The sequence below is a fragment of the Furipterus horrens genome, unplaced genomic scaffold, assembly GCF_987537825.1.
Source record: "Furipterus horrens unplaced genomic scaffold, mFurHor1.1.pri manual_scaffold_5, whole genome shotgun sequence".
Taxonomy (NCBI): domain Eukaryota; kingdom Metazoa; phylum Chordata; class Mammalia; order Chiroptera; family Furipteridae; genus Furipterus; species Furipterus horrens.
The window spans coordinates 109,199,188-109,216,593 of NW_028327175.1; the positions used below are offsets into that span (position 1 = coordinate 109,199,188).

Here is a 17,406-nt window from a genome sequence, read left to right on the forward strand (position 1 = left end):
CCATAAATCTACTCCTCATACAGGCCAGAGGGGTCTCTCTGAGGCACAAAGCTGATCATGTCACCTGGTAAAAAATGCTTCTCACTCTATTTAGGATAAAAACCCAAATCTCTGATATGCCTACAAGGCCTGCACACTGGGCAGTCTCCTCAGCCTTATTTCTCCATTGCTTTACTTCCCTCCTGCCTGCCCTGCCCTCTGGCCACACCGCTATTTCTCACTCTCATCAACTCCCCATAGGCCCCAGGACCTTTGTTTCTGCAAAACCCTTTCCTGGCACCCACATCCACATCCAGCCTTCAGACGGGTCTCCCTCAGAAGCCTGACCGCTGGGCAGGTCAAGCACCATTAACTGCTCCCACAGAACTTAGCACAGAGACATCTGACGTCGGTCTGTGTGATGCTGTCATCAGTGCTCGCCTCTCCCAGGAGAAACTGAACTAGAAAAGACAGACACTGGCTTTTGCTCTTGTCACTGGTCTGCACTTGAGGTTTCTTAAAGACACCCTATTAAAGTGCAGTCTTTTATTCCTTAAAAGATTGTTCCTAGTTCTGAAATGATGTCCTTCCTATTTATCTAGCATTAACGGTGTCCTTTCTTTTATGAAATGATAGTTCATAAATGCTTTTTTCTGAATATGACTACTTGGTGAAATAAAAAGTTGGGAATCCTAGCCCCAGAGGCTTGTTGTGTTTTATTTTCACTTGGCATCTCACTGGGCTGTGAAGTCCCAAGGTCTGGGAACCACGCATGATTCTACACTACGATAGATATTCTCTAGGTGCCAACTCCTGGCAAATGCATACAGCCTGGTGAGGAATCAGGGCTAGAGCACAGAGACCCACTTATCCGTGTACATCTGTATGGAGGGCTGGGCCTTTCTCACACACCACTTGACCTTGGATTCTAACGAGCTGTTGCAAAGCCTTTGAGGAACAACCATCTTGGTTATTCCAGAGCAGAAGTAGAAGTGCCAACTGTGGAATGGTTACATGAGACCATTTTACATGGTTACATGAGTGGAATATCACACAAGATACTAAACACAGTAATTCTGAAATCTATGAGGGAGCATGGAAAACATCTTGTGAGGTGAAAAAGAAATGGTTTCCAAGCCTCTCCCTGGACTTCTCGGTCAAGCTGACTTCTGGCACCTCTCACCTGACCACCCAACTAACCTCATCATGTTCCGTTTGGAACCATCTCCTCCCCCAGGGCTGGCCCTTGGATTACAGAATCACTGTCCCTCCACACTTCGCTGCTCAAATTGTTCCCAAGCTCAGAACCCAGTCAAGTTAAATCTGCAGCATCCCAATGGTGAGTTAGTCACAAAATTCTCCCCCCAAACTGTGTCCCCATTCCCCTTTTCCCACTGTCATCAGCCCATGGGAACCTGCCACAACCTCCTAAATGGCCTCCCTGCAACTGTGCCAGGCACTGTTCCAGGCACTTTACATATATTAACTCATTCCCCTCAACAACTCTCATTTGACAGATTAAATTACTGGTCGCAGATCATACACTGGCAAGTGGCGGCAAAGCTGGGATTTCATTCTGGGCGCAGTCTGGCTCCCAAGCCCATGCTTATAACCGCTGTGCTCCATGGCCTTGCTAGCCTCCCAGCATAGCTCATAGGCCTCTGTTGGGACCATCTGACCTGGCGGTTCTAGTTCTGGAAGTGCACTTTTAGGACGACGTCCTGCAGGGACCCTCTGATGGCTTCCTACTACACTGGAACTGAGATCTGGTTCATCTCAGTCCCTCTCCCCATTTCTCCTTACCTGCCAGCCGCACCAGTATCCTTTAGGATCCTGGGATACACCACACTCTCTCCCATCTTCCAGACTCACCTCTGCCACCCTCTCTAACTGGCAGGCCTCATTTTTGCATTTTCTCATAGAATCTTCTGGTCCCTCCTTGCATAGCACCTCTTTGGAGAGGCCTTCCCTTATCAGTCTGCAAAGTCTTTTCTCCCAGTTATTCTCTAGCACAGGACCTGTTCATCACCTCCACAGAGCCATCTCAATGGCTGTGCATTTACTTCCTTACCTCCTCCTGCCCCCACACTAGAAGCATCATAAGAGCAGAGACCAAGTCTGGCTTTAGCTCACTATCCCATCCCAGCTCCCAGCACTGCGCCTGGCATACAGCAGGTATTAAATAAGTAGTTGAACAAATGGATGGATTTCGCTGAAAGGATTTCATAGGTGTATTTAAAAAATCACAATACAGGATTAGGTGTGTGCAGCACATGGTATGACTACAAATATGTAAAGGTCAAGTGTCCATGTGGATAAGGCTGGGAAGGAAACCAGAAGTTTCCTGAGGATGCCTTGTTGCCCATTTAGATAATGGGGGAATTTCCCCCTACCACGATTGCCCATTTTATTTGGAAACAGGCAAGACTCCTTTCAGAAGGCTCCAGTGCTATTCCAGGTGGGAACCTGGCTTCTCCTTGAAGCCTGCTTGTCCTCAGACCACTACCCCAAGGGGGAATGTGCAGCTGTGCCCTGCCTGGTCAGGGGGTCCAGCTCCCTTCAGCTCAGCCCAAACAGCCAGAATTATCTTTCTTACCCTCCAAAACAGGGCCATCATACAAATGATGCACTGGTTTAAATATTTAAGGACATGTTCCTCAAAACACGGTTAAAGCAGAAAAGACCCACCCCTTGGCTCCCCACAGTATGAGTTGTATCTTGTTATTCAGCAGCTAGAACAAGAATGACAGCCAGCTCTCGTTCACTGAGCACCTACTAAGTGCCAAGCACAGTGCTATGTGCTTCATGTGCATTTTCTCATTTGATCTTCAGCAGTCCTTGCAAAGTCTTTTAGAACCATTTCAAAGGCAGGGCCACTGGGCCTCACAAACATTAAGAACCTGAATGAGGTCACAGAGCTGATTACTTTCAACTACACCAGAAACTGCAAAATCAAATATCAATGGGGCCAGGGCAGCAGCACACAGGACAGCACAGGCCCCTTATCTGGGCTGCCCTCCCCCTCCCCGGCTCTGCCCAGAGCAGCAGACAGGTTACAGAAGCTCAGGACTTGAAATGGTGGGAACCAATTCAATTATGAATATTAACAAAAGTCCCTTTCTGTTTGAAGTACTTATAAATGCAATAATATGATGTCTTCCATTTGCTTTAATACACTGTGGGGAGTGGACATATTTGAAAAACAGAAATGGTGGGCAGATAAAATGGGACTTAGCAAAAGGGTAGTAAGTGTTGAAGCTGAACACTGGCTATATGGAGATTTATGTTGTTCTCTCTAAAAACCTAGTCTACCTTATCTAGTCTAGTCTACCTTCCCTTCCCTTCCCCCTTTCTTTCCTCCTCCTCTCACCTTGCTCTCCTCCTTCCTTTCTTCCTCTCTCCCCTTCCTCCTTCCTTCACAGCTGCCAGTTTGCCATTCTTCTCTCCAGTGGAAACAAAACAGGCTTTAAGCACAGTTTGCATCCTTCAGGAGGGGTGAGGACAGTGATAGGGGAACTCAAGAGTTCAAGATTTTAGCTGTATTTATAGTTGGTAGGCTTAAGTGATTAATGCACATGGAAAGCTGTCACTCAAGACTGACTCCAGGAGGTCAGGAGGCCGACAAGCAATACAACCTTTGAGCTCCAGGGGGCCTGCAAGCAATCCATTGAGATGGTGTCTGAGATAAAGAATTGTTGATCAGCAGATAAACACTAGGAAAATTGCTGCAGGACTGAAACTCTTATCTGATTAACCTTTTTTCCAAACCCCTTATCTACCCTTTTCTTCTCCTTATAAAAAGGTCAGCTTGAGATGAGATGTTAAGATGGCTTTTTAGGGTACAAACCTGCTGTCTTCTCAGATTACTGGCATCTGAATGAAGCGCCCATAAAGATTTAAACCTTGTCTCTACTAATTGGTTCTGGTGGTGGCAGACAGGACAAATGCCAGCTTTTCCAGTTTCAACAGGCTGATGGCATCGTTAATGCTCCTTGTCAGAAGCCACCCCACCAGAGCTCACCTGCCATACCTGGCCTAGAGGTCTGGCTTCTGAGTACCCTTATACTGTGGTTTCTTATCAAAGTGTGACGAGTTTAGTAAATATACTCTAAGTCACTTCTTTCTACTGTGCAGAGCTAGCATTCCTTTAAGGGTGTCAGACCATATCACCTTAAGTAAAAGTTGACCAACCCCAAACATTCCTGAGTCATCTCCCTTTTTCTTCTGTTAGGGAGACAAAACGCTAAGCTCTTAAGAAGTGCCTGGGTTTCTAATCAGTTTAACAAATACAAATGCCTTCACCTACATTATGATGCTTCCTTCATTTTGTATATACAGAGGGCATTTTCTAAAATGCAAAGCAAGCTAACTCTTCCCCAATGGAAGGTGAGAAGTTCCAACATTTAAAAACAATCACCATGCCCTGGCCAGGTGACTCAGTTGGTTGGAGTGTTGTTGTCCCATGCACCAAAAGATTGCGGGTTTGATCCCTGATTGGGGTCCATACGAGAGGCGACTGACCGATATTTCTCTCTCACATAGATCTCTCTCTCCTCCCACCTTTCTTCTTCTTTTTTCTAAAATCAATTTAAAAAACATATTCTTGGGTGAATACTAAAAAAAAAAAAAAAATCTTAAAATAATAAAAGCAATCACAAGGAAAAAAAAAAAGGTCAACGACACATGCAGATCTTATTCTATCTAGTACCATGCACTTGTAAAATCCATAATTTGTAGCATTTTCTGGATGGCATCCTGTTTAGCAAAGACATAATTTGCAATCAGGATGGGTAAAGACAGCCAGCCATTACTTTCTTAATGGCTAACTACCCAAAAAAGCTCAGTTAAGTGATCTCAACTAGCAACCTAATAAATTAAAACTGATAAGTGAAATACTTTTAACCTTTATTTCAGCAGGCCATTCTTGGCAGGGGAGGGAGGAAATGTGAGTTCTCAGCATAAAATTTAATTCCATTTTCAAATAGAATAGAGTAGCCCTCTTTAAAGCAAGCTGTTTCCCTCTCTTTCCTTGAATCAAATCAGAGAAAGACCTGTTTATAGTTCTCTCTAGCAAACTGATCAATTTAAGCCCTTAAAGAACCCACTGTGGCCATTTCTCAAGAGTGAAAGGGCCAAAGGAGATGGGCATAGAGCACAGAGGGGACATAGCTTCTTTGTTCTCCCAAGAAAAAGAAGGAAAAAAGAACATAAACAAGAAAAAGGCAGAAAAAGGAGTTAGGCAACTAGGTAAACTCATAATAATCATTTACTGAGAACCTTCTATGTCTCAAGACAGTGTGCTCTGCTCTTTATATGCATTACCTCATTTAATTCGTGGGTAATATTGACTAGTTTCCTGAGAATAGTTATATGCCAGGCACAATGCTTGGTAAAGTTGTATTTCATATTATATTTCACTCAAGTGTCAAACAACCCTGAATATAAGGAAGGTCATCTGCATTTTCTAGGTGAGAGGATGAATACTGTGAGGGTTTCAGTCATTTGCTGCTCAAGAGAATACCGAGCAGGGCAGGGTAACCGGCTGGAAAGCCAGCCCTCAGTGTTCTTTCTGTATCACACTCCCTGGTCATGCAACTGAATTGTTTTGTCAAAACTCATTCAATTATACACACTAAGCTTGGTGAATTTTATTGGATGCAAATTATATTTCGTAAAGCTGACTTAAAACAAGGACTCTCCTCACCACACACAACAGAGTGGCCATTTGCTGTTTCCACCTGCCCAGCCTCCATCTCTTCTCTGTGAGTTTCCCTTGAGGACCCCCTCCTTCCTCACTCTCGAGTGATGGGACTCAAAGGCTCAGGCTCCATGTGCAGCTCCGGGCATGTGACCCCAGGCTAGCCAATGAGTGAATCACATTCCTCTAATCACTGACTGGTCAGGAATGGTCATATGACCCGAGCAGGGCCGATGAGAGCACGGCCTTGGACTTCTGTAAAAGGTAAAGAGAAGCTCTGTTTCTATCAGGGCTGCTAAACTGGTTCAGCAGATATTGGAGCTGCTGATGGCCACTGTCACCACCTGGTGATAGCCCTCCTGAGAATGAAGCCAGAACAGAGGAAAGCAGAGCGGAGATGGAGGGTGGTCACTTCCTGGTGGGAAAATGACTAGGCTTCATACCTGTTGTCTCCTTTAAATCTCAGCCTCATATCACAGAGGACGGAGCTGAGGCATGAATGGTTAATAAACAGCCCAAGGCTTTAGGCTGAGCACATGGTTCTCTGGCCTCCAAAGCTTCATCTCTGCCTAAATGCTGGTGACTTGTATTTTTGGAAGCTTTCTTTTATTTTAAGCAGCAGAACTCTTCCATTGTTGAAATAATACAGAAAAGCCTTAATAGAAAAAAACGATCAAACTGATGCTATGATTGTATGGAGGACAGGGATCCTAGAGCTTGAGAATCCTCAAAGCCCCTACACAGATCCTTTAGCAAACCACCTGCGCAGCTCCACCTGGTCTCCAGAGACCAGACCCCACAGGCTCAGAATCAAAATGCCCAGAACCTAGGTCCCTTTCATTGGAAGGTTTATGGAACATGCACACTATTAGCTCAATGTCATGGATCAACCCCAGTACAAAAATTCAGATCATGCATTGACCCTCCCCGTGACATGTGAGTTAGCATGACAGTGTGCTCCTGCTACGTGTCAGTCGGCCAACTTACTGAGATCTAGGACGTCATCGGTTTTGATCAGGTCTTCCTCCCGCGTCAGTGGCAACTGGGTCTCAGGCTCCCCTTGCAGGTGCAGTGACAGGGAACGGAGCATGAAGAACACCCGGATGGCCTGAGTGAACAGAACAGAGAGCAGAGAAGGGTGAGATGGCAGTCATTTTGGTGAGAAGTTCCACACGGAGAAATCATGCCATGACACTTGATTAAAAACAAACAAGACAAAGCCCGCCTATCCCCTCTCTCCCATATCATGGCTCTGGTGTTGTCAGAGAAAGACAAACAAGAAAACCCACAAAGGGCAAGGTCTCATTTCAGTTATCCACAAGTTCAGGCTTGGACCACTTTACCTTGACTGAGCACCTGTCATTTGCCAGGACATTTCCCCTAGTGTCATGTGACCTTGAGGACACCCTTGTTCAGCAGGCACCCCACTTGGCAGACAAGGCACTGACATCCAAGGAGGTGACATGATCTGCCCCAGGTACACATCTAGGGAGGGCTAGAACCGAGCCTCTTCCCACTAAACCAGCACGGAATATGGAAATCCAAATCATGAGTGGAAGTGTTTCAAGGTCCCTAATGAATGTAAGGGTGGGGCAGGGACAGAAGAGGGAGGATCCTTGTGGGGCTTAGAGCCAGCCAGATGCAATTAAAACCCAGCCCTGTACCTCCTGGATAAGCTCCTTCATCTCGGAGCCTCAGTCCCTTGACCTTCCACCAGGGGTGTCACTGATGGAGCAGCAGACCTGGCACCTGGCAGGTGTGCAGTGATGTCAGTGCCCTGGGTGCCTCTCAGGCCTCCCTAGCCAGCTCTCTGGGGGCAGAGGTGGCTCCCTTAGCACTGGGCTTCCAGGCCCGTGGAAGAGGTGTCTGGCAGAACCCAGTGTGGCCATTAGCATTTACAGAGAGGAGGAAAAAAGCAGAATCCCAGGCCCTGAAAGCCAGACAAGTTTGTGCAGAAAGCAGCCTTCACCCTGGCCAGCTTACCCTGGTGGCACCCTCCCTTTGAGTCCTCGGATGGGTCTGACCTGCCCACCAACCAGAGGCCAGGAAGCAGAGAGGCAGCCCACTGGAGAGGCCTCCTCTGGACCACTGTCCCTGACTTGGGCTGATGGCCACAGGGAAACAGCTCCAGAGTCAGACATAAATCGTCTGTGTTGGATCCCAGTTCCACCACACTAGGGAAGGTCTCTGACCTCTGTGAGCTTCAAAGTCCTCATCTGTGAGATGGGGATGGTAGTCCCTACCTCACCAGGCTGCTAGGAGGTCCTGAGATAAAGCAGAGTGGGGGAGGAGAGGGCTGCCAGCATGTGTCCTACAAAGGAGTGGCTCTCCTTTACTCCAGTCATTCCAGCTGGGCAGGGGCGCGGGCATGGGAACAAACCACTGTCGCCACTGGCGAGACACACAAAGATGAATTCCAGCCCATTTTTGTGTCTTCTTGTTTATAGTTCTGAGGGCTACAGGCCTGGCCTACTGAGAGAAGAAAGAGGCTGCCCTTTATATGACAAAGTGCCTCCCAAAACAAGGGCTCCTGGTGACCCAGGGGGCAAAGATGCCTGTCAGCAGGCCTAACCCTAATACCGGCTTGGCCCAGAACCGTCAGGAGACCTTGGGCCAATTACTTAGTCTAATGAAGAATACCAGAAGAACAGTCTGAGGTCATAATTACTCTCCATCAACCATAAACCCTGGAGAAAGATAAACTTTTATATTATAACGATGATGATGGTGAAAGTGGCAGTGGCATTAGTACTGATCTCAGTTTCTTAGAGTCTTCATAAAGACATCTGCAACAATCAGAACAACAGGTATACTTTCATTTTTAAAACATCAAAACAGCTTTTATTCATTAAGCTCCTACTGTGTGCCAGGCAATGTGGGCACCATATTGCAATGTAAAGATTTTGTGCAGGAAGAAACAGGACTGAGGGGCAGAGAAACCTATGTTTACGCAGCTGCTGAGCAGCTAAGCTGGAGTTGGAACCCAGAAACGTCTGACACTTGTGTCACTTAACCAAGCTCACAAGGAAATTCAAATGCCCACTCCAATCCAAGTGCAGAAAGCCCAAGGTGTGGTGAGCACCTGAGCTATGTGGCATTTGAGAAAATAGGGAGTCATGACCTTGGAGATAAGGGAAAAAGAAGAAAAAAGGCCCATCACAGTCAGGTCCAAGTTGAGGGGATGCTTCATTTCACTGTCAAAAACCCATTCTCTCAGGGTTCTAAAGGCACAGAAGTAAACACAACCCTAGACGAGAAATGAGGGAAGAGAAACGTGTGCAGCTTAGAGACTATCACTCTGAAAATCAGAAACCCTCCAATATAAAAGAAGTTCAATATTTGACTCCTTTTGTAGATCTTTTTGGTAAAATATCTGCTTTTGCTCTTGAAGCAACAAATTGAAGACATTTCCAGGGATACAAAATAATAATAAAAATACAAAGCAGAATATAAAATATAAAATAGAACCCCCAATAATAGTTTTTCTGATTCCCTGTCCCAACTCCTAAGAGAAGGAAGAGTACATGAGAAGCCCATGCCCATGAACGTGAGGAGGGCCAATTCCCACAAGGCCAGACACTCCATGTGGGCGTCTACAGGGTCTGGCAGGCACTTTGGCCAGCGACACAACTCCAAGAATCCGCAAAAGAAAGATGAGAAACCAGGATAAGTGCCATCAAATTAAAACAATAAGCATGCCCTCTGCTACCCACAGCCTGCCAGGTATGGGTGGGCTATACTGTGTCATCTCATTCTAGCATTTTAAGGACCTGCTTGGTTCCCATTTTACAGACAGGAAACAAGCCCAGATATGTCAGGCAGCCTGCTCAAGGTGACTCAATTAATAACCAGACTCCAAAGTCCATGATCTTCCAACCACATGTCTTTGCTTTCCACAGATTTAAGCCTTAGGACCCACGCTTTTATTGAGTGCTTTACTTCACTAAGTAAACATGCAAATTAAAAAGTATTACCAAAAAGAAATGATTATTCTTTCAGATGCTTCCATAGAATGCCAGAAAGACTGACTCTGGAAGAACAGATTACGTTTGGAAAGGGGTGACAGCTGACTAAGCTCATGTATAAAGAGGCTTCTCCAGTTTGCTTCAATTCACGTGAAAGCAAACTCTGGCACGGAGAGTCCTAGGGGACGAATCCGATGAGTGGGGCAGAAGGATGGATTCAGAGTCAGACAAACCTTGACTCAACAGGGGGTCAGGCAAGCCACATGAATTCCCGAGCCCCAGGCTCAACCTTTGGAAATGGGGACCCACCACCCCTGAGATCCTGGGGCCACTACAAACACGCAGCGACACAGTGCAGGTGACTCACGGAGCCCTGGGGGCTGGCCACGGGTCAAACGCTCAGTGCGAACCCTCTCCCCTGCTCCCCCTGCTGCATTTGCAAGCCGCTGAGTTTAGGCCACAGTCACTCAGGGTAGCAGCCCACCAAGACCGTGGACGTGGTTGTGAAAGTCAGTCATTCTTAAAAGAGCGTTGAAGCAGTTTTTGAAGTGGGCACAGTCCATTGGGAAAGCAGCCTGGCAGCATGTAGGGAGTCACACACAAAAATGTTCATACCCTTTGAACCCGAAATTCCACTTCTGGGAACTTATCCTAAAGAAATAAGCCAAAAGAAAGAAAACACTGTGAAGCTGCTCATTACAGTTTAGTTGCAAATAATGTAATACTGCAAGCAACTAAAATGTCTACCAGCAGGAAAATGCCCAAGTAAATTATGGCAGAAGTCACCAGATACACTTTTATGCACCAATAAGAAATTAGACTTATGACAAATGTATTACCACGTGAAAAACTTCTTGTTCTACAGTGGAAAGGGAAAGGGGTGTGAGGACAAAAGCAAGGTCATGGTACACTCTCCCTAAAACCATGAAAAGATGTGTTTGCAAAGATAGGGAGGAGACACAAAAAATGTCTAAGTGTTGATTGTTTAGGGTGATGAAATTGTGGGAAATTATTTCCCTATTCTTTTGAAACTTTATGAGATGCTACCGAATTTTCTTCAATGCATAATACATATCCAAAGATAAAAGCAAAATATCCTATTTCCTCAAGGTCATTACTGATAAACAAAAATTGTTTGTGGTTTTTACAAGAGAACAGGGACAAGTAAAACTTTATGCAAATAATTTATTTCATAATGGTTTCCGAGATTACTACATAAAGATGGCTAGTGGCTTACATTCAGATTTTGATATTCACCAAAAAAAACAAAAACAAAAAAACCTCTCCCCAGCTCTCTTTTCCCTAGTATTAAATCTCAGTAGACTTAGATCATTAGAGACTCTGTTTCTTTCCCACCTAAGATGCTGGAATACCCCACCACTGTGCAGCCAACATTCCCTGAGCACTACTGCCCACTAGGCACGGGGCTTGTTGCCTCGGCCACTCTCCCGTCTGCTTTGGCAAGAGCTGAGAGACCAGGCACTCAAGGAAGCGGAGGCTCGGTGAGGTTAAGTGACTTGCCCAAGGTCACACAGCTGAAGTCGGGATTGAACCTCAGTTGGTCGGACTCTCGAATGAGCCTGTATTCTTTCTCAACTGCTTTTCTCAAATGCCCCTGCACATGTGCTAGGTCCAGTCCAAGCCCGAGGTTCTGCTTGAATGCTTTCATCGGATCCCACTAATCCCAGTGACCCTCATTTCAACCTGAATTTCCCTTCTCAGCTGCCATGACTCAGTGGCACTCTTACTATTTTCTCTTTTTTATATTATTTGTTCCTTATCTGTTCTTACATCTTGCACAGTGCCTGTCACCTAGCAAAAGTTCAATAAGTATGTCAAATGAAAGAATAGCATAATTTTTAAAATATAAGAGGGAAAACATGACTTTATTGCCAGATGCCCCCCCCTTGGCCTGCAAGGCCCTGCCGCCCTCCCCTCCTGTCCCCACCCCCTCCTCCACGACCCTTCACTCACTCTGCTCCAGTGACCCTGCTCCTTGAACGTGCTGTACTCCGTCCCATCGTGGGGACTTTACACTCACTGTTCCCTCCATCTGAAAGGTGCTTCCTTTAAGTCTTTGCATGGCTGGCTCTTTCTCACTTTTCAGTTTCAGCTCAGGTCTCAACCTTGGCAGAGTAGCCTTTCCTGATTGCTCTATATCTGCAGTAGGGCCACCCCTCTTTCCTTCAGAGTCTTGACTGCAGTGTGATAACAAACCTGTCATTCACTTACTCATTAATAAACTTGACCTCTCTTGACTGCATGCGAGACCCAGAAGGCAGGGACATTTTCCCTGTCCACTCTACACCCCCAGGCCCAGCATTTGTTATAGGAATCCAGTGGTTCTTTGATGAATGTATGAAGGAATATTTTACAAGTTAGCAATAATTTACTAGTTAGGTTGTTTGAACTTCTCTGACAAGTTCTAAGGAAAATAAAGGGGATTTCTGAAAGGCTCAGCCTCCTAAGAGTTAGAAAAGTCTAGTTGGTAGAAAAAAAACAAAACAAAAACCTTTGAATCCAAAACGATGAAATGGAATGTTCTTTGGATACAAGCAAAGAACTTGAAACAAACCACATAAACCCTCAATTGCTTGCTAAACCATACACTTCCGTAAGCTCAAATTCAAAGCACCCTGCTGTATTCTGACGTCTGAAATGGGCCAAGAAGCTAAGCTTCTGCAGGATTCCAGACAGCTACCTTACAACAGGAATTGGTCTGAGCTGAGTGGTGGAAATTCCCCTTCAGAAATTGATTCTTCACTGTATTGTACACCTGAAACTAATATAATATTGTATTCCAACTATACTTAGATATAAAAAAAGAAAGAAATTGATTCTTGAAATTGCAAAAAAAAAGCTTCTCTTAGACTTTGCTTGGAGGTAGCCAGCCCTATTTTAATATCACTCTGCCACCTTCTGCTGAAAAGTGCCACATCCTTCTGGTGCCTGCTCCACCTCCCTGCCCAGGTAGGATTAGGGACCTGACCCCATGTTCCTTTCCTAATGGCCCCAGCCACATGGATCAATGCTTCCTCTTCCTACCTTGCCCTCTAAGTCTGACTCCTTGAAGACTGGGGCTGTGATTTTATATCCCTGGTGTCCCGCGCCAAGTAGGGCCATGAAGGTAGCAGTGGGAAGCAGTGGGTCAGAGTGGCTGGGGAGGTCACCCTAACCAAGCTGAAAATGGCTCTGCTACTTATTAGCTGGGTGACCTCAAGCAAATCACTTGACCTCTTCATGCCTCAGTTTCTTCCTCTGTAAGATGGGGATAATAATAACAATGCCCACCTCCTAGGACAGTTATAGAATTACGTGAGGAAATGCATATAAAGAACTGCTATCAATGTTTACTTCATAACAAAGAATGAGAGCTCATATATGTGTTGACAAAGCCTGAGGGCCATGACACAGAAAGCGGGCAGGATACGACACAGAGCAGCAGCTGTCAGAGTTGACAGCCTTTGGGACCTCTGGCTCAAGGGACAAGGAGGGCCTTGGGGACAATCCTCTCTGGCCTGGGGCCACTGCATCCCATTTGGGTGGGCAGCTTCACTGCAACCTTGCTGGGGAGCACCGTTTGGACCAACCCAAGGCTCAGGGTGAGTTGCCCGCATCATGAAGGAGTTGTTGACATGACTCACACTTGTCAGAACCAGTCTGCTTGTAAAAGCCGATGCCAAGAATGCCCAGTGCAAATACCGCCACCCACAAACACAATCGTGTGCCCGCTGCAGGGCCTGTAGCACTGGCTGGGAGCACAAGGAAGGAAGGCAGGCGTCATTGGCTCGGCCAGGGTGTGTCCTGTGGTGAGGCCTGTGGGTTTGGTCAGACAGCAAGGAACGTGGATTGACTTAAGACACACGGGTCCCACTTCCTCCACCGCACCAGGCCTCTGCGGCAAAATAGCTGGCTGGGTGGAGGAAGGCCACAGAATCCTCTGGTTTGAGGCAGATCCAGCAGGCCCCCCTGCTTCTCATAATCCAGAAGTTAAACACCTCAGCTGCTCTGGTTACACTCAGATTAAGTCATAGGAAGATGCAGGCTGATAACAAGAGCTGAGTGCAATGAATTCCACTAATTTATCCACTAACATTCATGTCTCCAGGGAATGATTTTCTAGGAAAAGGGTATGGTGCTTTCTAAGAAAAAAAGTGTAATCTTATGAGGGAGATAAAATACCATGAACAGCCCTGCGAGACTGCATCAGAAAAAAAAAATGCTGATAACGGAAGCACACTTCAGCTGGGTTCTGAGAACTAATCTGCCCTTCACACACAGGTCTCTCCCACAGGTCGGCAAGAACCACCATTTCAGTTGCATGTGCCTCACCCCAAGATCACTCAGATACTTAACATCACAGCATCTCTGCGGGGCCTGAGCCTCTCTGGCTTAAGGTCCCACACCAGCCTCACCTGCACTGCCTTGACTCTGCTCACTCCCCCATGGAAGCCCGGCCCCCTGGCTCCCTCTCCCAAAGCTCAGGGCTGGCCTGCACCAGCAAAGGCAGCCGCCAACAACCCACATGCGGTGCCAGATGCAGTGGGACTTCAGTCTCTGCTTTAAAGCGGGCAGTATGCTTTGGGAAGTTCCTTCTTTTGGCAGGGTGTTGGAGGTGTTGCCTCTCTCCCTGCTGTCTGAACTTGTGTGGGAAGGTGGACTCTTGACCCGACCAGAGACCCTTTCCTCCCTGCTCTGTGAGTGGTCCTGGCAGATAGCTGCCCAGGAGGCCAGGTCCAGGGCTCACTCACCCGCCGGGTCTTCTCCACGTCACCACAAGGCAGCCGCTTCACAAAGTCAATGCCCGTCAGCGGTGTGCCCGTAGGCGGCAGCAGGATGGAGGCATCCATCATGAGGTATTCCACGTTCATGGGCTTCATCTAGAAGAGAGACATTACAGGAGCCCTCACTGAAGGGAGAAGGGGACAGGGCAGGGCACGCAGGCCTTTCACCCTCATCTGCACGTGGTAAATGAGCACATGAACCCTGAATTAGGACCATGATGCAAATTTTCTCTTCATTTGAAGTGACAGCTCAGACACTCTTGAAAAGTGGCCTCCCTGCTATGAAAAGCTTTGCTTTCTCACCCTTGTTCCCCTCCACTCAGCAGGGAGAGGGGACCCTCAGGAAGGAGGCCAGTCCCCTTACAGTGGTCCCTTTAGGGTGCTCTACCCCATGTGCATGTGCCCAACGGCTGCCTGCCTCCTCCTCTTTGTATTGTATTTACAGTCATCATGACACAGTCAGTGATGGCAACTTCCATTTGAGTAGAGCAGACTACGGGGCAGGCGGTGAGCTAAAGGATTTGCATGTATGATCCTGTTTAAGCCTCCCAACAATGGCAGAGGGAATATTTCCCAATCTGTTAATGAGAAAAAAAAGAGACTCAGAGAGACTGAGGAATGGGTCCAGGCCCACTCAGCTGGCTGGTGGCAGAACCAAACACAGACCCAGGCTTACTTGGCTCTGGTCCTCCTGTGATTTCCACCACAGAACGAACATTCCCACTTCCTTCCTTGTCCCCTCAGCATCTTACCTGGGGATAAGCTAACAAAGCCACTTATTGAGCATCTACCAAGTGCCAGGCAACACAGAGTTCACCTCCTACCAAATTGCAAATGCTGGTGCCGTCCCATATTATAGAGGGGAATACTGAGGAAAGGCAGATGTCCTTAGCCACTGGGCCAGACAGGGGCAGAGCTGTCTTCTCCCTCCATACCACTTCCACAAAGCCTTCCCTGACTATTAAGATACCTGTAATGGCACCGCCCCTCCTGGAACTCTTTTCCATTAGTACTGACCATTTAATGTATACATGTTGGACAATGACACTTCATTTACACCTAGCATCATAAAGGAATGACAGACACAAAGGCAGACTTTCTATAGAATTCATTTTACTCCTTAAAGCATCACAAGCTTATTTTTTGAGGTTTTTTTTTTAAAGAATGTAGGCTTTAATGATATCACATTTTTTGTCCCTCCTGTAACATAAAGCTAACTAAACAGGGCAAGGCTGTGGTGAGGGAACAGTTGTCCAGAAACCAGGTGAATGGGCCAGGAAACCAAGGAGCCACTTGGTATGTGCTGCTGCCTGTCTCTTTTGGATATTTTAAACACTTGTTTATTATAAACTTCCCAGATCACTTCATTCTTTGGTGAGTAATGTCCATGCAAAGGATCACTTATCATCTATTTATTGAGTGCCAGCTAAGGGGCAGGTGCTGGAAATGCAGAGACAAAGGAACAACACAGAGAGAGCTGAGGCCTTCTGAATCTATCCTGCCCCACAATTCTGCTCACTGGATGGAGAAAGGGAAGGATCTGTGCTGGTGCTGAAGATTCAAGGAACATTCTAGAACATTCTAGTGTCATGGAAAAGAAGGAGGTGGCATAATATACAGAAGAAAAGGGAACTGGGAGGCAAGCTGCTCTGCCCCTCACTGGCAGTAAAAGGAGGCTAATGATAGCAGCTACTTCATTGGGATGACATGAGGATCAAGAGACTTAACATGCATAACAGGCTTTCCATACCTGACGTGGAATAGGTCCTTAATCAAATACTATTCATAGCAAAGTGAATCTTTCTGAATCATTTTACGACACAGTGCAACTCAGGGGGTGTGAATGTCCTGAAATTTCCACAGTGGTGGGGATCACCATGTCTAATTTACCTCCCCACCAATCTCTTCCATTTGGGCAGAAAGCCCCAATTACAGCTCTCTCTCAGTTTGGAAGGGCAAGCTTTGCAGGTACACAGGTGCCTTCTGGCCTCTCACTTACTGTCATGCTCCTGTACTCATCTTCAAACATGTCCAAAAAAATTTCTTCTCCCTAAAAGGAAAGGAAGGGAGGAAAGAGAAAATTATGCATATTTTCCCCCCACAAACAACAAAGTATCATAAACTCTAGTTCACGGCTTCTGGGTCCATCTGTTTCTCATTATAGAGTTCTCGTAAATCACCAGGAAGCAAAATACACACGTGAACACGAACACACATGCTCAAACAAAAGCCCAGATATCAAATTGCATCTCTCAACGTTCTCCCTTTTTAAAGCATTATGTAGTTAGATTTATTCTGCCAAGGCAGTTAGTTAAAAAACACAAACCAAAAATAACACCATAGATAATTAAAATACAAAAATAGTTAATGTTTCAAATGTTTAACAGCCTCTGTTTATTGAGAATGGTTGAGGAATAGGGAATCCTGGTTAACTTGCCAAGTTAAAACTATGAGGCTCCACACCTCTGAAAGGAAGAGTATAATTAAACATGCTTAATACTAAAATTATAGGCTTGTTCAATTCGTTTCTGAGCTATGCCTTTGAGGTTTCATAGTTCCTGCAGCCCTGAGGACTGTCCAAGAGGTCCCTCTCAGAATAGGGTGGTGGATATGAACTTGGCTCCAAGACATATAAATCAGGGACCAAATCCCAACTTTACCTCTTGAAGCCTCTCTTTGTTTCCCTGCAAGACGGGGATGACAGCCCATGTCTGTGTGGGTCTTTGTGAAGATGAAATGAGTTAATGCACATAAAATGCTGAACAAAGAGCCTGCCACTTGGTCAGGTCTGGTAAGTGTTAGCGCTTAAGGTCATTATAATCACCACTGGACGGGACCACAGCTAGGGAGGGGAGGGGAGATGCAGCTGAACTCATTGTAACTACTACAACTGTCCTGTCTCTCTCCTAAGTCCTGAATCTCACTCATGTATACACACATGTACACAGTCAGGTTGGGAAAAGCAATAGGTCCTTTATAT

The 17,406-nt window shown here is 46.2% G+C and overlaps 1 protein-coding gene across 1 annotated transcript in view; it reads right to left on the reverse strand.

The window, feature by feature from the left end:
* The window catches only part of CLEC16A (C-type lectin domain containing 16A), a 217,300-nt gene that overhangs the window by 105,692 nt on the left and 94,202 nt on the right, over positions 1–17,406 (reverse strand). The window contains exons 16-19 of the mRNA XM_090277013.1: positions 16,426–16,476; positions 14,394–14,522; positions 10,258–10,293; positions 6,665–6,785 (exon numbers count right to left, since the gene is read on the reverse strand). Coding sequence (XP_090133139.1) covers positions 6,665–6,785; positions 10,258–10,293; positions 14,394–14,522; positions 16,426–16,476 — 337 coding nt within the window. The remainder of the gene's footprint in view (positions 1–6,664; positions 6,786–10,257; positions 10,294–14,393; positions 14,523–16,425; positions 16,477–17,406) is intronic.